The 25445-nt window shown below is 40.6% G+C and overlaps 1 protein-coding gene across 1 annotated transcript in view; it reads right to left on the minus strand.

The window, feature by feature from the left end:
• Positions 1-25445, minus strand: part of UGGT2 (UDP-glucose glycoprotein glucosyltransferase 2) — a gene marked incomplete at its 5' end in the record, with an annotated part of 518844 nt that overhangs the window by 232853 nt on the left and 260546 nt on the right. The window contains 2 exons of the mRNA XM_089680491.1: positions 16504-16598; positions 20767-20865. Coding sequence (XP_089536617.1) covers positions 16504-16598; positions 20767-20865 — 194 coding nt within the window. The remainder of the gene's footprint in view (positions 1-16503; positions 16599-20766; positions 20866-25445) is intronic.

The following is a 25445-nucleotide window of genomic DNA, read 5'->3' on the forward strand; positions in this document are numbered from 1 at the left end:
CTCCATAGGATACAGAAGGGAGAATCTTTTAGGAGGAACAAAAACTCTGTCTGGGTGCTCCCAGTCAGCATACATAACTTGCTTCAAAAAAGGATGCACCAGAAATGCCTGAATACTTTGATGTGGCTTTAATGAGCCCAAAGGGGAATAAGAGACGTCATATGCCTCTACTGGGGTTAACTTGAAACCTTACTGGACCATATTAGTGAGGATATTTACCAATAACCTTTTGTGATCGAGAAGCAGAAACGCCCTGCTTCTCATCAGGCAATGACTCCTCTGAGAGAGAATCAATTGCCTGACCCTCTACAAAATCCTCTACTGCATCTTCATCCTCAAATTCTTCACTCTTGTTCAAGGACTGGTGAGTCCAAAGATGGGAATCTTTCTCACCCCGAGCCACTGATGCAACCATCCCAGCACTCTTGTCTTCTAACTCTGCTAAGGTTGATGCAAGATCCTTCTTCGTTACGTACGTTGAAGTGGATACACCGGTAGTATCCAGAAAAACACAGCAGCTCAGATTTACCTGTTTCCTCTGGTCTTTCAGGAGAGGATAACACAGCCGAACTTCAACTAGGGTCCACAGGACCTGGCGTTGGTGCATTTGCACCCTTTCCTGCTGTGCCTCCCCCACACCGATTTCTGGATGACATTACCGCCACTAGCATTACAAGAACTGTGTAAGAATTTAATCAAAACACAGTGTACACTATATACCTGCTTTAAAGTGACACAACACACTCCAATGCACTCCGCTGAAAAAAAGGGGGTAACATGTACACAACCGTCCTGCCTGACTGGTGACCCTCATGTGTCCTTTAGAATAACTTGCCCTGTGTCCTGGACATCCCTCCAGGGTCCAGCAGTGGTAGCAGAAGAGGCAGCAGTGGCTGCAGCAGCTCACATGCAACAGGCAGCGTTCTATGTAAACAATATGGCTGACTTCCTCTTCCTGCTATTGCACATGCGTGCTCCCCCCGGCCCTGGAGGTCTTCTCAGTCTTCTATAGCAGACTCCTCCATATATATATATATTATTCAGGATTTATATAGCGCCAACAGTTTGCTCAGCGCTTTACAATATAAAGGGAGACAATACAGCAACAATACTGCTCAATACTAGAGGGATAGGAGGGCCTTGCTCCTTGGAGTTTACAGTCTAGGAGGGCGGGGTTAGTGGTACAAAAGGTAATAACTGTGGGGGATGGACTGGTAGGAAGAGTAGAATATTCCATTATTAGCTGAGGGCAGGATAGGCTTCCCTGAAGAGATAGGTTTTCAGAGATCGCCTAAAAGTGAGCAGAGTAGGCGATAGTCTGATAAATTGGGGTAGAGAGTTCCAGAGGATGAGGGAAGCTCTGGAGAAGTCCTGAAGACGAGCATGGGAGGAGGAGACAAGGGAGCTAGAGAGCAGGAGGTCTTGTGAGGAGCAGAGAGTACAGTTTGGGTGATATTTGGAGACAAGATTGCTGATGTAATTTGGGGCAGAGTTATAAATGGCTTTATACGTTGTTAATGTTTGAATTTTATCTGTTGGGCAATGGGCAGCCAGTGGGATTGGCAGAGAGGGCTGGCTGATACAGAACGGTTAGTAAGGTGGATGAGTCTGGCAGCAGCATTCATGATAGACTGAAAAGGGGATAGCCTGCGATGAGGTAGGCCAATAAGGAGGGAGTTACAATAGTCAAGGCGAGATATAACAAGGGAGTGGATAAGTAGTGGTTTCCGAGGTTAAGAACGGCCATATCTTGGAGATGTTGCGGAGGTGAAGTCTACAACATTTGGACAGCGATTGGATTTGGGGCTGAAAGGACAGATGGGAGTCTAGGGTTACAGTTAGCACCCTGGCACGAGGGGAGGAACTGATGATTGTGTTATTGATTTTGATGAAGAAGTTAAGGGAGGGGGCAGGGGCTGGAGGGAATACTAAGAGCTCAGTTTTGGAAAGATTGAGTTTGAGGAAGTAGAGTGACATCCATGCCGATATGTCGCTTAGTAGGTTAGTAATGTGAGAGGAGACTGAAGGGGTAAGGTGGGGGGGTAGAAAGATAGATTTGTGTGTCATCAGCATCGAGTTTATCAAGTGACCAAGGAAGGTGGTGTAGATGGAGAAGAGTAGGGGCCCAAGGATGGAACCTTGAGGGACCCCTACAGAAAGAGGGAGTGAAGAGGAGGAGCCAGAGTTATAAGTAACGCTGAAGGAACGCTGCAATAGGTAGGAGGAGAACCAGGAGAGAGCAGAGTCTCGGAGACCAAGAGAGTGGAGTTTTTTGAGGAGGAGGGGATGGTCAACCGTATCAAAAGCCGCAGAGGGGTCGAGTAGTAAGAGTACGGAGTAGTGACCATTGGTTTTAGCAGTTAGTAGATCATTAGTGAGTTTTAATAGGGCAGTTTCAGTGGAGTGTAGTGAGCGAAAGCCAGACTGTAAAGGGTCAAGAAGGTTGTTGTCGATGAGGTAGGAGCTCAGGCGATTGTAGACTAGGCGTTCTAAGAGTTTAGAGGTAAATGGGAGCAGGGAGATGGGTCTTACGTTTTTAAGGTTGGTGGGGTCCAAGGAGGGCTTTTTAAGTATGGGAGTGATGTGTGCATGCTTTAGAGGGGAGGGGAAGGCACCGTTAGAGAGGGAGAGTTTGCAGATGTGAGTGAGGGAGCATAGGACGGAAGAGGGTGACCGTAGTAGTTGTGAGGGGACAGGATCCAGGGGGCAGGTAGTGAGACGGGTTTCTGAGAAAACCTTTGTGACCTCTTTAGGAGTAGCAAGGTCAAAAGAGGAAAGTGTTGAGGGAGATTTAGTATAAGGTATGCCAAGTGGGATGGATGTCTGTGCAGTGCCGATGCCCCTACGAATTGCATCAATCTTGCTTTTGAAATGATTTGCAATCTTGTGAGCAGTGAGGGAGGTGCTGGGTGGAGGTGAAGGTGGTGAAAGTAGAGAGTTAAAAGTAGAGAAGAGACGAGGACTGGATGATAAGCTATTGATGAGAGTGATAAAGTAGGCTTGTTTGGCAGCATGGAGGGAGAAATTGTTTGTTAAGAAAGCAGATTTATATAGGGTGAATGCTTGGTGAGATTTGGTTTTACGCCACAATTGCTCCAGCGCACGACTATGTCGTTTAAGATTTCTGGTGTCGTCAGTCTGCCAAGGTTGTAATGGTCGGGGCCTAATGCTTCGTGTTAGGGGAGCAAGTGAGCCTAGTGTGGATGAAAGCAAACTGTTGTAGACAGTAGTGGCCAGGTGAGGGCAGGACAGGGGAGAGATTCTGTCAGAGTTGGTCAGTTGCAGAGTAGAAAGGAGCAGGGTTCAAGTTGTGAAGGTTTCTGCAGGTAATTGTTTGCTGCTTGGAGGGATAAGTGTTTGAAGATGAGGACACTGTGAAGGTGTTGAGATTGTGATCAGAGAGAGGAAAGTGGGTGTTTGTGAGGTTGTAGGGAGTGCAAAGATGGTTGAAAACAAGGTTTAATGTATTCCCATCAGAGTGAGTGGAGGACTGTATACATTGTGCTAATGCAAAAGATGAGGTTAGGTTGAAGAGTTGGGATGTAGCCGGGTTGTTGACATTAACGGGGATGTTAAAATCTCCAAGAATGATAGTGGGTAGTTCAGAGGAGAGAAAGTAGGGTAGCCAGGCAGAGAAATCATCAAGAAAGAGTAACACCGGTCCAGGAGGCTGATAAATCACTGCAATCCTCAGAGAAATGGGAGAAAACAGCCGAATGCAGTGAGTCTCGAAAGAAGAGAAGTATAGAGAGGGAGGGTTAGGGAGGACTTGAAAAGTGCTAACTGGGGATAGAAGCAAACCAACCCCTCCTCCGTTCCAACCACTGGGTCTGGGAGAGTGGGTTAAGAGAAGGCCTCCATAAGAAAGTGCTGCGGGAGAAGAAGAATCTGCTGCTTGAAGCCAGGTTTATGTAATTGCTAGTAAGTTAAGGGAGCGGGAGACAAAAAGGTCATGGACAGAGGTGAGCTTATTGCAGACAGAGCGGGCATTCCAGAGTACACATGAAAAACGGAGGGTGGTTTTTTGGAGCATGGGGATTGATATTAAATTGAGGGGATTGCGGCTATTCCTGGATGAAAGAGGGTGCTGGTGTGGGGGTGAGATACTGGAGGACCAGGGTTTGGGGCGATATCCCCAGAGGTTAGGAGAAGAAGGGTGAGGAAAGTAACATGGCAGCGGGATGTACATTAGTGTAAATGCCTTCCAGTCCTGTTGTTTGGGACAGCAGGTGAGTGAAGTATCAGCAGGAGGTGATGAGAACAGTAGTAGGGAGATGGTAGCAGTGAGGGTGAGGTGTAATCTTTGGGGTGGAGCAGAGGGGTAAGGAAAGGAGATTTTGGGAACGCAGGATAGTAATATGAAAAGGAGTGGAGACGGCATATCTAAAGATAGGTGCAGTGGGAATCAGACTTGTAGGAGATGTTTCCCAGGGTATTTGCTTGCAGTCTAGTTCTTTGCTGTATCTTTCTGCTGCTTGAGTTATCCTGCTTTAGTTAAACTGCTGTGTTCAACTGCTGCTTCGCACTCCTGCAAAAACCGCACTCACGCACAAAACTGCACTCCATCTGTGACTGTGCCCCCCTATCTGTGACCTGCCCCCATGAGCTGATCTAAATTTATAGGGAGATGGTCAAATGAGCAACTCTTCTCCTCCCCAATTAAGAACTGAAAAGGATCACATGAATTGGGGGGATGTTTCTCAAACACAGACCAGACACAGGCCAGAGTAATAAAAGAAGTGCAGCAAGAGGTCAGAATCTATCAACAAACAGACCAAAATATATACACTTTTTGTTCAGAGATAGCAGAAGTCTATGCGTTGTTAAAGTTACAGTTTAGAGTGGAGGTGAGGGCAGCAATTTACCCAGAGATAGCAGAAGCCTATGCATTGTTGAAATTACAGTTTAGATTGGAGGTGAGAGCAGCAATTTACAAAACTGCACTCCATCTGTGACTGTGCCCCCCTATCTGTGTATGTATGTATGTATGTATGTATGTATGTATGTATGTGTATATATATATATATATATATATATATATACACACACACACATACACACACACACACATATATATACACACACACAGTGGATATAAAAAGTCTATACACCTGTTAAAATGGCAGGTTTCTGTGATGTGAAAAAGTGAGGCAAATTATTTCAGAACTTTTTCCACCTTTAACCTCTTCACGCCTAAGGGCAAAACAAATCTAAACTCTGAGGAAGGCTCTGAGGAAGAGGTTGTGGCCTCGAAAAGTGTTAGACAGTTGGTCATCCAGGGTTCCATCGTCTGGACTCAGATATTGCTCGGATTCATTATCCTGTTTGTTGTGTGATATGCTTGTGTTTTTATGTTCATTGTGAGCATAATACTTACCTTGTTCTTTCAATAAATATTTTAAACGAAAATGCACTAGGTCGGTGCGCCCCTTTTTGTTTTTCTATTTGCATTCAAAACAAATCTAAATGCCTAAGCACAATTTTGCAATGTTGACATGTGTTAGTAAAACGGTCCATATCATCACAACTACTTTGTGCATCCAGGTGAATTATACTACGTTTTTTCAGGACAATTTGGGCTTTCATTTGGCAGTAAACGGTAATGGATATCTCCTGATTTTTTTTTTAATTATCAAAGGAAAACTAGCCCATATAGCAGAAAGAAAATCATTTTTTTATTTAGCTGTGTGTTTCTTGTTACTACCATAACCTACCACCAAAGAACCCAAAATAAAATTCTCCAGCTCTTGACAATCGCAGCAATACCATATATGTGTATGTTATTTGTGGTTTGTACCCGGAGTACAGCCCAGAAATAATGGTGCACATTTTGTTTTTGTCTTTTTTTTTTTAACCTAAAAACACACGGACACCAATTTTTTTTTTTAATCCTGACGTTTTGACCCTGACCTTGACCCAAACAATAACCCTGGTACTGAACTAGATCAAACCTTGATCTAGGTATTTTTTCTTTATTATTTATTTTATGAATATTTATTTTTTTAGAAACTTTTTTTCTCTCTATGCCAGGAGTTAGAGAGATACAATGTATCTCTCTTCTCCATTCAGAGAGAAAAAAACAAGGGGGCCGGGCTGCACAGTGACTGATCACTGTGATAGCCAATCAGAGGTTATCACAGTGATCATGTGATCTGGAATCGGTTCTCAGTGACACCGCGGTCTTTGTGTTGGGAGCGCGCTGTGCAGCACGCTCCCAGCACAAAGTCACGTACGCAAATATGGGGTACGGCCCCACGGAAAAAAATCCCAGTTCTGTGAGGCCACATATTTGTGTGACGTCGGCGCCAGGTCTGGGCCATTCCAAAACGTTAATCTTCTTCTGGTCAACCCATTCCTTTGTTGATTTGGATGTATGCTTTGGGTCATTGTCATGCTGAAAGATGAAGTTCCTCTTCATTTTCAGCTTTTTAGCAGAAGCCTGAAGGTTCTGTGCCAATATTGACTGGTATTTGGAACTGTTCATAATTCCCTCTACCTTGACTAAGGCCTCAGTTCCATCTGAAGAAAAACAGCCCCAAAGCATGATGCTGCCACCACCATGCTTCACTGTGGGTATGGTGTTCTTTAGGTAATGTGCAGTGTTGTTTTTGAACATATATCTTTTGGAATTATGGCCATAAAGTTCAACCTTGGTTTCATCAGACCAGAACACATTTTCTCACATGCTTTTGGGAGACTTCAGATGTGTTTTTAGAAAATTTAGCCGGGCTTGGATGTTTTTCTTCGCAAGAAAAGGCTTCCGTCTTTCCACTCTACCCCAGAGTCCAGACATATGAAGAATATGGGAGATTGTTGTCACATGTACCACAAAGCCAGTACTTGCCAGATATTCCTGCAGCTCCTTTAATGTCGCTGTAGGCCTCTTGTCAGCCTGCCAGACCAGTTTTATTCTCGTCTTTTCATCAATTTTGAAGGGACGTCCAGTTCTTGGTAATGTCACCGTTGTGTCATATTTTCTCCACTTGATGACTGTCTGCACTGTGTTCCATGGTATATCTAATGCCTTTGAAATTCTTTTGTATACTTCTCCTGACTGACACCTTTTAACAATGAGATCCCTCTGATGCTTTGGAAGCTCTCTGCAGACCATGGCTTCTGCTGCAGGATGTGACTACGAAAATGTCAGGAAAGACCTACTAAAACAGCTGAACTTTATTTGTGGTTAATCAGAGGCACTTTAAAAGATGGCAGGTGTGTAGTGACTCCTATTTACATGATTTTGAATGTGATTGCTTAATTCTGAACACAGCTATAGCCCCAGTTATAAGAGGGTGTGCACACTTATGCAACCACATTATTTTAGTTTTTTTATGTTTACTCCACCCCCTAAAATACTAGTTTGTTTTTCAATTGAGTTGTATAGTTTATAAGTCACATTAAAGGTGAAAAAAGTCTGAAATAATTTATCTTTGTCTCATTTTTTTTACATCACAGAAACACACACACACACACACACATATATATATATATATATATATATATATATATATATATATATATATATATATATATATAAATAAAAGAGAGAGAGAGAATGAAAAACTTACCCATCCCACAGCAGGCCATCATAGTGGGCCTTGCCCTGAAGACCTTCACGGACTCTGTCCCCCTTTTTTAAATGGAGGCCACTGCCATGGACCCGTATCGCACTCTGCCCAAAGTACCTTGGTCAGATCAAACTGCATAGGGTTCCGAAAATGCAGGGTCCAGCGCCATAAAGCCACATTACAGGCAAAAGCCCGAAGATTCTTCTCCTTATCCGACGAGGCTCGGGTACCATCCATTTTGGCTAACAACTTTTCAAATGGATCCGATTGAGGCCTTTGACTCTCAGCAGAATCATTCCAGACTTCCCAGTATGCGTCACAGAGCATATGCAGCACATGTTAAGTGAATATCCACCTTACAGACACTGGAAAAAAAACTGAGCATTTCCAGTGTAGGAGAGGTTATATCGGGGAGGACTTCCTAGTTGATTGGTTGCCCAGTACTATTCACCTATAGGTGGCATATAACCACAGTCATTATTATGGCCTGCTCTGTGTCCCGTGATGTACAATAAAGAAACTCTGTTTCAGTATTTGGTACATATTGTTGTATATGTGTTGAGTGAATTATAGAATTAGAGCTCCCTGGACAGCTGCTGAAGTCAAAAAGGGTAATAAAAACATTGGGGGGTTTTGGAAAAAAAAAAAAAAATAGTCAAAAGGTAGATGCAACACCTAGCACTAAACTGATAGAGGAATTAGAGCCTCAAACCAAATGTAAGTCCCCCCTGCAAGCAACTACTTGTGGGAGGAATCAACCGAACAACCTTCTTTTCCAAGCTACAGCTTGATTCAGGAGATTGCTCTGATACCTGTGAGAAAACGATTGGAAAACATGGTAGCATGTGATCTTCGTAATTAACCAATCATGATAGTAACAGAGAATGGAAAGAAAGTTTACCTAGATCATCATATTTCTTCTTCCTAACACCAGAAAAAAAAAAAAAGGAATAAAAAAAACTAATAAAATTAAAATAAACAGACCCTTTTTACAGCAGCTACACCCTGAAATATAAGTGACACACACACACACACACACACACACACACACACACACACACAGAGTTGCTGCAATCACTTATTGTCACTCTAAAACTAATATACATCCATATATGTGAAAAACAGAGCACTGCACCATTCCTTTCCAATAACATTTATACTTACAGTATGCACCTTTAATACAACACAATATTCCAATACGATTATAAAATGCATATATCATAAAACATCTAAATAAAATTAAAAATGGTTTGTGTCACTATTAACCCACTTCAGTTTATACTGAGTGCTTTACAGTCTCTCTGGGCATCTTGCTTTGTCTACTCCAGACTGTGCAGGCACACTGTAGGTGTTCTTTATTGACTCTCCACCACCACTTGTGCTCAAACACATTCTCTTTTTGACCTATGTTCCAACAGGTCAGCACATGCTTGTTTCCCCTGAAGGGATCTATCAGCTTCCAACTCCGGGAGATGTCTACTCTCTCATCCAGTTCTCCACAACGACCAATTTCACACATACAGTATAGCCACTCAAATGTATAAGTGCACTTGAACTCTGTGCACTAAAGATGTCAAGTGTCTTTAAAACAGTTTTTGTAGGGCTACCAGCAATCAGTACATATACACCTTTAAAAAAGGCCGCTTCTTAGTTCATCTCCACGGCATAATATCACCCTGGCTTCACCTAACATGTTACATCACCAGTTACATGACTTCCTCGTTTTTTTATTTTGTTTCTTTATGATATATACTTTTTATCATATGGAGTATTGTATTATTAACCACGGGTGCACAGCATATGTATAATTATCAGAAAGGAGTGGTCCACCTTAAAGACCCATATTTACAGTGTAATATTTAACATGGTACCAAATGGATTCCCCTATCCCTTTCCGATATTGTGCAGGTGTTCTCCCCCACAAAAGCAGTCAGATTTGAAATAGGCGCAGGCATGAGTCATTTATTCACAGTGAACGTTTCTAATTCAGACTGTACAAGTGAGTGAATATATAAAGCTAATATTGACTAAGCATTACATGTACAGTGCTCAGCATAAATGAGTACACCCCAACAGATTTGTCAGAATACCTTTTCTTTCCTTTCAGAATCAACATTTTCTATGGGACACTATACTACAAAATACTCCCACAAATGCGAGCCATTGTTTGCAAACAAGATTTTTTAATTTGCACACACACACACAGAAGTATTTTCCTTACAAATTCATTCAAGACCATGCTGCAAAAATTAATACAGTCCAATGAAAGTCTTAGGAGTACAGCTAAAATTTTAGACAAAATCCTAATTAACAAAAATTCAACTACAGGTGAGTCTAATTAATTAAACCGGTGTCCAGCAGACAGTTGATTATAAAAGGGCATTACTTAAAGAAAACCCCTTCCCATTTCATGCTGTCAGCAATGGCACCACATGGAAGAGAAATGTCAAAAGGACAGAGAAAGAAAATAATTTCTTTACACTAGAAAGGTGAAGGCTACAAGAAGACCAGCAACGCTCTACTTATCACATTACTGTAGCAAAAGTGATACAAAAATTTAACAAAGCAAGACCTGCAACCATCTCAGAAAGAGATGTCCAGGCCCTCCATGGACATTAACACCTCAACAGAGCATCTTCTGATGAGGAAGGTTGAAGAAAAAAAAAATCGCCATGCAAGTTCACTGCAGTTAGCTAATGAAGTAGAAAGCCCAACTGGGGTGATTGTTTCCCGTGACACAATACGGCGTAAACTGCGGAGGAATGGCATATGCATGGGTATCGTCCACGAAGGAAGCCTCTCCTAAAGCCCATGCACAAAAAAGCCCACCTAGAAATTGCCAGAGCCCATGTTGAAAAAGAAGACAACTACTGGGACTGATCAGACCAAGATAAATGTATTTGGAACTTATGGCTTCAAAGCTGTATGGTGTCGCAAAGGTGAAGAATACAAAAGACAAATGCATGGTGCCTACAGTGAAACATGGTGGTGGCAGTGTCCTTCTGTGGGGCTGCATGAGTGCTGCTGGTGTCGTGAAGCTGCATTTCATTGATGGTATCATGAATTCACAGATATACTGCTCTATATTGAAAGAGAAGATGCTACCATCACTCCGTGCCCTTGGTCGTCGTGCACTTTTCCAACATGACAATGATCCAAAACACACATGTAAAACCACTGTCGCATTTCTGAAGAACAGAGTGAAAGTGATTCAGTGACAAAGCATGTCTCCTGATCTGAGCCCAATCAAACAACTATGGGGAATTCTGAAGAGAAAAGTTAAGCATCACTCTCCACCTAGCCTCCATGCTCTAAAAGAGGTTGTTCTTGAAGAATGGAAAAAGATGCTGCAATATGTCACCAACTTGTTCATTCCATGCTTAGAAGACTTGGTGCTGTCCTTACAAATCAAAGAGGACATACAAAATACTAGATGTAGTAGTTTTTGTTGTGGGGTGTATTCATTTGCATCAACTGATTTGAGTAAAACTGAAGATTTTGTAATCTAAGCCATATTAACCTTTCTTTCATGTAATGAGCTAAACAAATGTTCTATAAAATTCAGCTTTGTCAAGATTTTTTTTCTTGTGCTCGCTGAGATATTGATTAAAATCTTACTTTTCAAAAGGAGAGTACTAATTTATGCTGATCACTGTACATGAGAATTTATTTGTGTGATGTAAAAAAAAAAAAAGTTAAATGTTATACAATGTTCAATAGAGTAGGAGCAAATGGCATAATATATTTTCCAGAAAGTTTTAATGATGTTAATACATGCTGCACTAATATTGTTTTAACACAGAGCATTAAACTGAAAGGATGTCACTCGCAGGAAAAATGTAAAAAGCCAAATTAGGCTTTAGAAATAATCATGGCCATGATTAAATATACACTGGCAGTAATTCAGTGTTTGTAAGGCATAAAAGAGGAATGAAGTAATCTGCAAAGATCAGAGAAATAGCCTTTAACAAGTCACATTCTGTATAATATATACAGCACTAAATAAAAAAATCTCTGTGTACAGTAAATGAAACCTGACATTGTCTAGAGCCAAAGATGCTGCAAAGTTTTAGCCCTGTGGTATGAGTCTATGTAACAGCGCTAACATTTATACCTACTGGTCTCCAGCCATTGTAATTCACAGTGACATGATTTTGGCTGCTGGGGTCACAACAAAGGATATGTGTTACACTGAGCTTCGAATATCTTGCAAAAGAACTGACAACATGGCAGAAAGTTTATATTGCAACATCTAATTTTGCCTTTATCTTTATAAAACTTATCTCCTTGTGTTAATATTGATGTGTAATAATCCTGACCTCGTGGTAGCTTACTTAGGACAAATTCTTGGCAGAAAACCCAACATTTTCCTTAATCTAGCAGGCTATGGAGTGTGATAGCAGAGAGAAATGACAATCTATTTTAAATATATTAAGATGCAGCTTTCTGAAAACAATTTCAGGTGCAATAAAGGAAGTGATCCATAAGCTTGTGAAGGCTTTTAAATAGAAATGCTTCCAAAACATCAAACCCACACACTATTAGCGCTACCAAGCTTTTCCTTATTATTGCATCAGCAATGATTTGAATGTTAACTATATTTACAAAGTGGATTGTTTTAAAGGCTAAACATGCATTTAAAGCCACAACTTCTAGTTTGCTTGGATATAATTGAGGACACTGGCTAGCAATCAGTACTGTACAAAAGTCAAGACTTATGGTGGATAAACACAGCTATTAACTTATGTTACAATAGTACTGTAACTTCATAAGACTTCAGATTTAGGAAGACAATACTTAAGATTAGTGTGCTTGTTTTACTTTTTTTGAAGAGGTTTTTAGGTTTTAGTGTAAAATGTATGAGGTTGAAGACCCACTCCATTCATATTGAAATTTGCTTCTTGTTGCATATAGGTTACCAAATGTTGTTCGGTTGTTAAAAGCATGACAAGTTGTTTTCCAGTCACTGTAACCTTCCCCTACCACGAACAGTAGAATATAGTGACCTAATGTCTCCAGAACACTTCTTTACATTGTAGCCACAGACAACCTGATATCACACGTAAATGGCTCTTTCCAAATTTTAACTCTAAGTAGCTGGTAGCCTAGGTCTAGCCTTTGGGATTAGTTGGGTTGATTCACTTGTTGTAAATGTGGTCTCCCATTGCCTCGACCCATTTGCACAATAATTCAGATAAGGACTGATATAAGTGTCTGTTTTGACATAAATATTTAGTATATTATATAAACGCTCACACATGCATTTATCTTACTCCATATATACGAACATTCAGTATCTTGTCTCCAAACAAAAAAAAAATGTATGGTAAAAATACACAAAACATGAAAATAATAATTTAAAACAAAAAAATAAACTGCACTAATGGTCCAATCTTAGTAAGCAGTGATCCACGCATATACAGGATTGTGTATCAGTATTCACATTTATAAAAATGATCACATTCACATTTATAAAATCATGCTGCACTCCATTTGAGTGACAAATACAGTGGATATAAAAAGTCTACACACCACTGTTAAAATGTCAGGTCTCTGTGATGTAAAAAAATGAGACAAAGATAAATCATTTCAGAAATGTTTCCACCTTTAATGTAACCTATAAACTATACAACTCCGTTGAACAACAAACTGAAACCTTTTAGGTGGAGGGAAGTAAAAATAAAAAACAAAAAATATAAGGTTGCATAAGCGTGCACATCCTTAAACTAATACTTTGTTGAAGCACCTTTTGATTTTATTACAGCACTCAGTCTTTTTGGGTATGAGTCTTATCAGCATGGCACATCTTGACTTGGCAATATTTGCCCACTCTTCCTTGCAAAAACACTCCAAATCTGTCAGATTGCGAGGGCATCTCCTGTGCACAGCCCTCTTCAGATCACCCCACGGATTTTCGATCGGATTCAGGTCTGGGCTCTGGCTGGGCCATTCCAAAAAATGTTAATCTTCTTCTGGTGAAGCCATTCCTTTGTTGATTTGGATGTATGTTTTGTGTCGTTGTCATGCTGAAAAATGAAGTTCCTCTTCATGTTCAGCTTTATAGCAGAACCATGATGGTTTTGTGCCAATCTTGACTGGTATTTGGAACTGTTCATAATTCCTTCTACCTTGACTAAGACCCCAGTTCCAGCTGAAGAAAAACAGCCCAAAGAATGATGCTGCCACCACCATGCTTCACTGTAGGTATGGTGTTCTTTTGGTGATGTGCAGTGTTGTTTTTGTGCCAAACTTATATTTTGGAATTATGGCCAAAAAGTTTAACCTTGGTTTCATCAGACCATAACACATTTTCCCACATGGTTTTGGGAGACTTCAGATGTGTTTTTGCAAAATTTAGCTGGGATTGGATGTTTTTCTTCATAAGAAAAGACTTCCATCTTGCCACTCTACCCCATAGCCCAGACATAAAAAGAATACGGGAGATTGTGGTCACATATACCACACAGCCAGTACTTGCCAGATATTCCTGCAGCTCCTTTAATGTTGCTGTAGGCCTCTTGGCAGCCTCCCAGACCAGTTTTCTTCTCGTCTTTTCATCAACTTTGGAGGGAGGTCCAGTTCTTGGTAATGTCCGTTGCGCCATATTTTCTCCACTTGATGACTGTCTTCACTGTGTTCCATGATATATCTAATGCCTTGGAAATTCTTTTGTACCCTTCTCCTGACTGATATCTTTTAACAATGAGATCCCTCTGATGCACTGTAAGCTCTCGGCAGACCATGGCTTTTGCTGTAGGATGCGACTAAGAAAATGTCCAGAAAGACCTACTATAACAGCTGAACTTTTTTTGAGATTAATCAGAGGCACTTTAAATGATGGCAGGTGTGTAGTGACTCCTATTTAACATGAATTTGAATGTGATTGCTTAATTCTGAACACAGCTACATCCCCAGTTATAAGAGGGTGTGCACACTTCTGCAACCACATTATTTAAATTGTTCATGTTTACTTCCCCCCCTAAAAGATTTCAGTTTGTTTTTCAACTGAGTTGTACAGTTTATAGGTCACATTGAAGGTGGAAAAAGTTCTGAAATTATTTATCTTTGTCTAATTTTTTTACATCACAGAAATCTGACATTTTAACAGGGGTGTGTAGACTTTTAATATCCACTGTATAATAAAAAGTGATATTTTTAATATAAACGTAAAACAAAATCACTAATAGTATGTGTACCCATATTGTCGCACACAAAGACAACACGTAAATCAACGTGCATCTCAATACAGTAAAACAGACCATGCAATAGTCAAGATCAGTCTTGCAGCTGTAATAATTAGTGCTCAAAATCTTTATATGTGACCCTCAGATCATGCTGAATGTGTATACCTCTCTACGGTCAATGTCAGGATAAGGAAACCACCACTCCTCCAGCTCAGGTATATTAAGTAGTCCATATGCATAAGAGAAAAAAAAAGAAAGAGCACTAGGCTCCAATGAAGTAAAATCCACAATAAAATATTTATTATATCGGTTAAACCACTTACATACAATGGATGGTGATTGGCGCTACACAAACTGCAACTCTCAAAATTGCAACAGCAACCATGTGCATACATGGTGATGTCATGACTTCCGGCTCCTCCCTACACGTTTTGCCATATAAGACATCATCAGGGGCACAGAAGGGGTGCAATTCACCATGTTCTTTTATACTCCATTCTTGTTGAGGGCAGGGAGGAGTACTGGAGGGACAGATACATGAAGAAGGAGATACCTGTATCCAAGTGGAAACAAAATGGATACATGACAAATGGGTGTTCTCCCCATACCAATTAAATATAGAGTGGGGCGTTAATGCATTCGTTAATAACAGTTAATTTTGCTTTTCTGTTTCATCTTATCTCATGTCAATTGAATTTTTTTTGTTGCTCTGTATACCTTTTACCATTTTTGGAATTTGATTTTAAATTTTACATTTGTTTCGTAATATAATTTCCCTTTTAATTCTTGATGCCAAGTGGTCATTTAGGATGACCAAAGGAGCCAGTTAAATCTTTCGCACATTCAACAGTAATTAGACATTTAAGATTGTTTTACCTTTTTTTTTTAACACGAGTGATCAGTTTTATTTCACATAAGATATATAAATAGTTATATTATATAATATGTTAGCCCCTTCATTGAATGCAAAATTGTGGATGCCACATTTAATTTCACCACAAGATGGTAATATGTGTAGCATTCTGCATTGACTAAGTGGTCTTCCTGTGGTCCTCTACACTCCCAAATAAGCATGGAGTATAAAAAAATGTGGTGACTCGCACCTCTTCCATGCCCCTGATGATGTCCTAAATGATGGAACCCATAGGGTAGAGCCAGAAGATGTGACATCACTATGCATATGGATGACCACTGCGGAATTCTGGGTTTTGTAGTTTGTTTGGCACCAATCACCATTCATTGTAAGTGGTTGTAATCAATATAATAAATATTTTATTGAGGATTTTATACCATTGGAGCTCTTTTTTTTATCTTATGCATATGGTCTGCTGAATAAACCTGGGCAGGAGGAGTCACAGTTTTTATATCTTGACATTGACTGCAGAGTGGTATACACATCCAGCGCTGTCTGATATGTTTGATGTGGTTAAGTAAGCACGAGCTATAACACATATGGAGATTTTTAACAATTATTACATCTGCAAGTTTGAGCTTCACTACTGCATGGTCTTTTTACTGTATTACGACACACATTGATTTATGTGTGTTCTTTGTGTGGGAAAATATGAGTACACATAATATTAGCGCACAGTGATTTGTTTTGTGCTTCTAGTAACAATATCAATTATTTTATATATATGTCAAACACATGGAGTGCAGCCCAATTTTATAAATATGAAAATAATAATTTTGATTCAAGACCCTTTTTATATACAGTATACTATTAAGTAATAAAATTAGTAGAACTGTACCATGTGTTTCACAGCTTTAGCAAGCAGTTGTCTCCCAGCTGGCTTGTCAAAGTCAGCAATAATCCAGATGGTGACTGCATAAATTACATCCTCATCTGAAAATAACAAATAGGACAGCCTAAGCATTCCAGCACTGGTATTAGAAACACTATACAACTAATAATTTAACATGCCCTTAATAAAATGCATTCACAGGTAACAGTACTTCACATCATAAAATAAGAGCAAGCTAGTAAACCATTAGAAAAAGGCTATGCACCTATCCTTTCATTCAGGTACACGGCAAAAAGGCATAAAGCTGCACTTTATGAACTTAAAGTGTTACTAAACCCACAACAGTAAAATCAGTCTGTATATGCAGTAAAGCATGCTTGATAAGACAAACTGAACCCTAGCCTCATGCACATGCTCAGTTTGGTGTGTATTGCTAGAGGTTTTGTTTTCTTGGGAGACTGCATGTGATCAACACAGAGCCAATCAGTGCTGTCCAGACAGAGGGTCAGGGGGTTTGCATTCTCCTAGAGCAGAAAGAAAACTCCTCCTACAAGCTTTAACCAGTGCTCAGCTGAAGTCACAAGAGTGCTCTAACTGCTGATGAGAAAAGGTATTTAGCAGTTTATATTTACTAAAATAATTGCATTTCCATGCTCTGTGTACTGTGGGAGAACGGATATCGTGAATGCAGGGTCCTGCCTAATGAAGTCACTAGTCACCCTGGTGCAACTGCAGAGTTATGCACAGTGCCTATTTAGCTTCCTGTTTGAGCAGAACATGTTTCGCTCTTGTGCTTCATCAGGAAACCACTTAGGAAGGAATGCAAACTGTATAAAAATAAATGTACACATATTAGATAAAACAATAATAATCCATTTCATCAGTATCTGTGTGCTGTGATTCAGAGAGGGAGAACCTAGTCACTCCAAACATCCCCATGGATAAACCAGAGAGCCCAAAAGTCCAACTCAAGGAGGACCTCCTCCGACTTTGGGGACCCCGTATGCCCCATCCAGAGGGAAACATAGAGTGAACCACAGGAGGAGATAATCTAGAGGCATGCAGCTTTCCTACAATGAAAACATCTGCATCACACAGCCAAAAAGGAGCACCACACTGATGTGGGACAAGATGGGAGAATTGGTTCAGGTATGGTTTGCTTTTGTGGCCTGCCTTCTCCTTATTCCCCACTAGTGGGAGCAGGGTGAGGTTGGTTGTGACATTTGTCCCATCCATCCAAGCTTCCCACATTAGGAAGGAAGGCGGGGCAGCTGGTTATAGGGTGGGAGGGGTCCACCCATCCCCACTGGGTGTAGCCCACGGCAGCACAGCATCCTTGAAGCAGCATGGAATCCACATCCCAGAAATGACATCTTATGCCAGTTGGCATGGGAGGGGTATATAAGGAAGGTGATGAGGTGGCCATTTTGTTGGAGTATGCTCATGCATGGACAGCTACCTAATACCAGTTAGTAGAAGTGTGTATTGGATTTGTTTGTATATGTGCACAATGTATGCTACTAGGTGTGAGGTTTAATAATCACTGGGATTGTGGCAATAGCATTTTGGTAAATGGAAGCATGTAGTGGATTTATTATGCACAATATATTATCTGCCATTAGTAAAGTTTTGATTTCCCTAGGATTTTGGCAATACCATTTCCACTTTTATTATATTTTCAGTAGAAAAAGTTTCATTAATTTTGGCATTTGGAAATTTGGTTGCACCCCCCATTTTTAAGTAAAAGTGGAGTTTATGGCATGAGCTTTCTAAATAAGTAGGTTTTATTTGCATACATTTATGGACTTATTTTTGCTTTCATTGTAGTAAAGCTGCACGCCCCTCAATGATCTCCTTCTGTAGTCCACTCTATGCTTCCCTCTGGGTGGTGCATGTGGGATCCCCGAATTCAGAAGGGATCCCCCTCGGGTTGGACCCCTGGACTCTCAATTTGGGTGGCTGAAGTAGCTAGGTTTGCGCTCCCTGAATCACGGCACACGGATACTGGTGATTATGTGGATTATTGTTATATCTAATATGTGTAAATTTATTTTTGTACAGTCTGCATTCTTTCCTAGTGTTTATGCAGAGGAATTATGACCAAAAAACTTTGATATAATGCACTACATGCATTGATTCTGGGGTACAGATGTATCATGTTTATCCAGCTGTCATTGATTTTAACAATGTTTCAGATGTAAGTTCAACCGTATATAATACAAGTGATTTTATGTAATACATATATTGTGTACATTTCGGCACCAAAAAGTTTATGATAACATTTTCAGGTGATGTGGTGCATGAATTTGGCCCTCCATCATCTGCTTTGAAACTAAAATAAAATAAAAACAAGAGCAGTTATATGTTTTTATTAACCGCTTCTGGACCACCCTATAGCAAAACTACTGCTACAGGGCAGCAGGGCTGCGCAAAATCACATATATATATATATATATATATATATATATATATATATATACATACATACATACATACACATATATACACACGATTTCGCATTTCCGAGTGGGGGGACCACGCGCCGCCCTACCTACGCCGCTGTTGGTGGCTACAGCTGTTGATCACCGGGTCCCGGCGGAAGATTCCCCGCCGGCACCCGGCGATCGCTGAGGAACACTGACAGGAGAGAGGTCTGTATGTAAACAACACAGATCTCTCCCCTATCAGCACCAGCATGCTGTTTTATATTGCTCTGCAAAGCAGAGCAATACAAAGCAGCATGCTTACATAGTAAAACACACACAGCACACATAGTAAAACAGCACACAGTTAACCCTTTGATCGCCCCCAGATGTTAACACCTTCCTGCCCAGTGTCATTAGTATAGTGTCAATGCTTATTATTAGCACTGATCACTGTATTAGTGTCACTGGGGATGTCAGTGGCAGTTAGTCAGTTCCCCCCCCCCAGTGTCATAATGCCTGCCGCAGTCCCGCTATAAATCGCTGATCGCCACCATTACTAGTACAAAATTTTAAAAAAATAACAAATTCCAGTATATATACACACCACCATTTGTAGACGCAATAACTTTCACATAAACCAATTCATTTACACTTATTGGGATTTGTTTTTTTAGCAAAGACATGTAGCAGAATACATTTTGGCCTAAATTTATGATGAAATTGGATTTTTACTATTTTTTACTGGATATGTTTTATAGCAAAAAGTCAAAAATACTGTGTTTTTTTTCCAAAATGGTTGGTCTTTTTTTGTTTATAACGCATAAAATAAAAACTGCAGAGGTGATCAAATACCACTGAAAGAAAGCTCCATTTGTGGGAAAAAAAGGACATGAATTTTGTTTGGGTACAGTATTGCATAACCGCGCAATTGTCAGTTAAAGTAACGCAGCACCGTATCACAAAAAATGGCCTGGTCAGGAAGGGGTGTAAATCCTCTGGAGGGCAAGTGGTTAAAACAGGTTGCCAAACGAAAACCTTAAAAATATTTCAAATTATTTAGGCATGCTAATTAGTCGTGGTGTTATTGAACAAAAACACCGTGTTACAGCTACATTTGGTTATGAAAGGGTTTGGGCAGTTCTTTAAAAAAAAATTAAAATAAAAAAATATTAAAAAATAAATGGTGGGCTTCGACTTTGTTTTTGTTATCTCCATAATGTTTAGCTTTCAGATAGGGAAAGGGACAGGTTTTAATATAAGGGTGAGGATCAGTGATAGAGAAAGGTGGTTATACTGGGTCTACTGATGTCTATATTTGAGATTGGCACCCAAGGATCATTGTTCAAATATTCTCTACCAAACTGTAGGCACATACCCAGGTAGGAATATAACCATTGACTGTGAAAACAAAAATGGTACTGAAATTTGGTGCACCGGGCTTTTAGTATCGGACAAGAGAGAAGGAGCCTTTCATGGGTTTGTCTGGAAAAAGGTCTACTATATTAAAAAGAGGTGATCAAAAGACACTCCCAAATAACTAGACTATGGAGAAAACAGAGTGGGATAAACTAGTGTGGTACAGAAATGCCTGGATGTAAACCAAAAGGCTTTGGCAGGCAGAACATGTTTCCTTTATACCTTTCATGGCTTAATTTTCATTTCTGACTGAAGTGCACCTTTAAGAGTTCCAGCTATCTTATCAGCTACAACCATCATGCCATATTCAGGGTCATTAAGGACAGCTTAATTTCTATTTTGCTGGCCGTGTTTTCCTATAGCAGTTTTATATTATATTATCATGAGCATAGCTTTTTGAATAGATATAAAAAGAAAGAAAAATTACCTTCTTTTGTGACATATTTCATGTTTTCAGAAACAACTGCACTTCTGTCCTGAGAATCCAGGTATGAAAATGTTTCAAAATCTTGAAAATTATATCTAGCTGCAGGATGAAGAGAAATATATAGTTAAATCATCTCTTTAATACTTTTTATGAATAGAAAGTAAAATAAATATAGAAACATGTGAAAACATGTCATAATTAACAGATCTAATGGTGTTAATCTTTAAAGCAATATTAAAACCAAACACAAAAATGTAATATATAGCAACTAACCAATCCTTTAACATGGTGGCTGCATTTTTTTTTTTTTTTTTTTTAGGTTTTTCATGTATTTTCACTTGGTAATCCAACCCTAACACTTCAACAACTTCCTGTCTTAGGGTGTCTCCATTTTTTTTTGAGAAGCAACTAAGCCATTCTTGCTTGCTAACTGCCACTTTTGCTGAACAGCTAGACCTGTTAAAAGGAAGTATAATAGACTTACTGACCTGATCACCACGAGAAAAGGCAAAAAGGCGTAAAAAAAAAGAAAAAAGAAAAATGCACTCACTACATCTAAGAATTGGTAAGGCTGGTCATACATTATACAATTTTCTTGAGAATTTTGTTTTAGATTTACCAAAAACCATATGATATGAGGTCAAACCTAAACAACACTTTCAATTGTATCCAATTAGGCAGGCTCTTGTACTACAAAGTTAAAGGTAAATCTAAAGGAAATTGGGCACAAAAATTGTATAGTGTATGGCCAGCCTAAACTACAAGTGGGATTTTTGACCTACCTGTAAAACTAATTTTTTGAAGTACAGGAAACAGGCAGATTCAGAGAGGACTGGGTTATAGTCAGGTAACTGGACACTGGCAAAAAAACTGCGAGGACCCTCATATTGCCTCTTGCTCCCAGCAATCCACAGTTCTGTAGCAAGTAAGGGCCACAAAGGGGAAGGTGTCCTGTACTGTACGCTAAGAAATATTTTACAAGTAATCCAAAGCCAGTGAGGAGGAAAGGCATATATCAAGCATATAATCAGAGAGAACGTATCCCCCAGGGTCACAAGAGTGTTCACTGTGAATGCCTTCAGGTCCCAAGACCGAGACGCGAAACTCTCCACCTTGTGGTTTAATCTCCACCATAGGAGATCAATGTCTGGTATTTCCCATCTGGGACAAATGCCCTCACACTTCTGGATGTACAGTAAAGGACCACTCTACCATCCCCAGTGCTTGACAATTCTTTTTCAAATGTTTTTTATTAAAGCTTTTCAGTGATAGTACATTATGAATATACAGCAAAGTGCACATACAGAGGATATAAAAAGTCTACACACCCTTGTTAAAACTTCAGGTTTCTGTGAGACAAAGATAAATCATTTCAGAACTTTTTCCACCTTTAATGTGACCTATAAATTGTACAACTCAATTGAAAAACAAACATTTAAAGTGCCTCTGATTAACCCCAAATAAAGTTCAGTTGTTCTAGTCTGTCTTTCCTGACATTTTCTTAGTTGCATTCTACAGCAAAGGCCATGGTTAGCAGAGAGCTTTCCAAAGCATCAGAGGGATCTCATTGTTAAAAGGTATCAGTCAGGAGAAGGGTACAAAAGAATTTCCAAGGCATTAGATATACCATGGAAGACAGTCATCAAGTGGAGAACATAAGGCGTAACAGTGACATTAGCAAGAACTGGACGTCCCTCCAAAACTGATGAAAAGACAAGAAAACTGGTCTGGGAGGCTGCCAAGAGGCCTACTGCAACATTAAAGGAACTTCAGGAATATCTGGCAAGTACTGGCTGTGTGGTACATGTGACAACAATCTCCCATATTCTTCATATGTCTGGGGTATGGGGTAGAGTGGAAAGATGGAAGCCTTTCAAAGAAAAACATCCAAGCCCGGTTAATTTTGCAAAAACACATCTGAAGTCTCCCAAAAGCATGTGGGAAAATGTGTTCTGGTCTGATGAAACCAAAATTAAACTTTTTTGGCCAAAAGATATGTTTGGCGCAAAACACTGCACATCACCAAAAGAACATCATACCCACAGTGAAGAATGGTGGTGGCAGCATCATGCTTTGGGGCGGTTTTTCTACAGCTAGAACTGGGGCCTTAGTCAAGCTAGAGGGAATTATGAACAGTTCCAAATACCAGTCAATATTGGCACAGAACCTTCAGGCTTCTGCTAGAAAGCTGAAAATGAAGAAGAGGAACTTCATCTTTCAGCATGACAACGTCCCAAAGCATACATCCAAATCTACAAAGGAATGGCTTCACCAGAAGATGATTAATATTTTGGAATGGCCCAGCCAGAGCCCAGACCTGAATCCAATCGATAATCTGTGGGGTGATCTGAAGAGGGCTGTGCACAGGAGATGCCCTCGCAATCTGACAGATTTGGAGTGTTTTTGCAAGGAAGAGTGGGCAAATATTTCCAAGTCAAGATGTGCCATGCTGATAGACAGACACAAAAAGACTGAGTGCTGTATAAAAATCAAAAGGTGTTTCAATAAAGTATTAGTTTAACCACTAGCCTACAGGGCACTTATACCCCCTTCCTGCCCAATTTCCAGCTTTCAGCGCTGTCACACTTTGAATGATAATTGCGCGGTCATGCAACACTGTACCCATATGAAATTTTTATCATTTTTTTGAGACAGATAGAGCTTTCTTTTGGCGGTATTTAATCACCTCTGGGATTTTTATTTTTTCTTAAACCAAAAACCACAGGAAATTTTGAAAAAAAAAGTTTTACTTTTTGTTATACAATTTTGTAAATAAGTGATTTTTCTCCTTCACTGATGTGCGCTAATGAGGCTGCAATGATGGGCACTGATAGGCTGCACTGATGGGCACTGATGAGGAGGCACTGGTAGGTTGCACTGATGGGCATTGGCAGGCATCACTGATGGGCACTGAAAGGCAGCACTGATACATGACACTGATAGGCGGCACTGACGCGCACTGATAGGTGACACTGACTGGCACTGATTGGCAGCACTGATAGGTGGCACTGATTGGCATTGATAGGTGGCACTGACGGGTGACATTGAAAGGCAGCTCAGATGGGCACTGATATGTGGCATTGATGTGCACTGGTATGCACTGATATGTGGCATTGATGTGGCACTGATGGGCACTGGCACGTGGCACTGATGAGCACTGACAGGTGGCACTTCTGGGGCCACATTGATCATCAGAGCACACTGATCATCAGTGCCCTGATGATCAGTGCACATGTCCCCTCCGCGGAAAGCCGATTACCGGCTCTCCTCTCCTCTCGAGCTGTCAGCGTGACAGCTCGAAAGGAGAGAAATGCCGATAACCGGCATTTCCCTGTTTACATGTGATCAGCTGTGATTGGACACAGCTGATTACCTGACCGAGCTGACATCTTCGGCTCTTTCCGTGATCCACTGTGTCCGAGGGACACAGCGCACCGGCGATCGCCGCGCTGCACGCTCCCTGAGCCGCGCATGCGCAGTGAGAATGGTAGGACGTCATATGACGTCCTATCAGAACGAGAGAACCACCTTGCGCCCGTCATTGTACTAAAGGGGGGGCGTAAGGTGGTTAAGGGTGTGAACGCTTAGGCATCCGTATTATTTTAGTTTTTTTTTTTAGTTTTTTTTTTTTAACTTTCCTCCACCTAAAAGATTTCAGTTTCTTGTTCAACTGAGTTGTACAGTTTATAGGTTACATTAAAGGTGGAAAAAGTTCTGAAATTATTTATTTTTGTCTAATTTTTTTTACATCATGGAATCATGACAGTTTAACAGGGGTGTGTAGACTTTTTATATCCACTGTATCACCCGTAAGGCAGAGTATAATCAATGTGGTTAAATAAAGCAGCGAGATGTTCAGAAGCAAAGCATATAAAAACAGTCAAAACAAAGAACCACAAGCTCGCAGCACCTCTAGGCATATCCGATAAAACTCTGGCTGAGGCAGCTGTAATTGTTGGTGAAAATAAGATGGATCCTGAATGCCTCTGCGATCAAGAAAGTGTCCTATACACTACATTCCCTTATGTATACACCATGGGAATGAGATACAGTACACAGCATAAATGAGTACACCCTAACATGTCAGAAAACCTTTCCTTTCAGGATCAACATTTTCTATGGGACACTATACTACAAAACACTCTCACACATGCGTGTCACTGATTGCAAACAAGCTTTGTTAATTTGCACACCTGCCCCCTCGACCCTATCCCCTCACAACTCCTACGACCTCCCTCCCCCTTCATCCTACGCTCCCTCACCCACATCTTTAATCTCTCCCTCTCCTCCGGCACTTCCCCCCCCCTCTGAAACATGCACACATCACCCCCATACTTAAAAAGCCCTCCCTGGACCCCAATGACCCGAACAACCTCAGACCCATCTCCCTGCTCCCATTTACATCTAAACTCCTCGAGCGCCTAGTCTACACCCGCCTAAGCTCTCACCTCAACGACAACAACCTCCTCGATCTCCTACAATCTGGCTTCCGTCCCCTACGCTCCACCGAAACTGCCTTACTCAAACTCTCCAACGACCTGCTAAACGCCAAAGCTAATGGCCATTATTCAGTGCTGCTACTCCTTGACCTCTCTGCGGCCTTCGACACAGTCGACCACCCCCTACTCCTCAAAAAAACTACACTCCCTCGGCCTGAGAGATTCTGCTCTCTCCTGGCT

Source organism: Staurois parvus, unplaced genomic scaffold (genome assembly GCF_062004578.1).
Source record: "Staurois parvus isolate SC_StPar_1 unplaced genomic scaffold, SC_StPar_1.0 ptg000243l, whole genome shotgun sequence".
NCBI classification, from domain to species: domain Eukaryota; kingdom Metazoa; phylum Chordata; class Amphibia; order Anura; family Ranidae; genus Staurois; species Staurois parvus.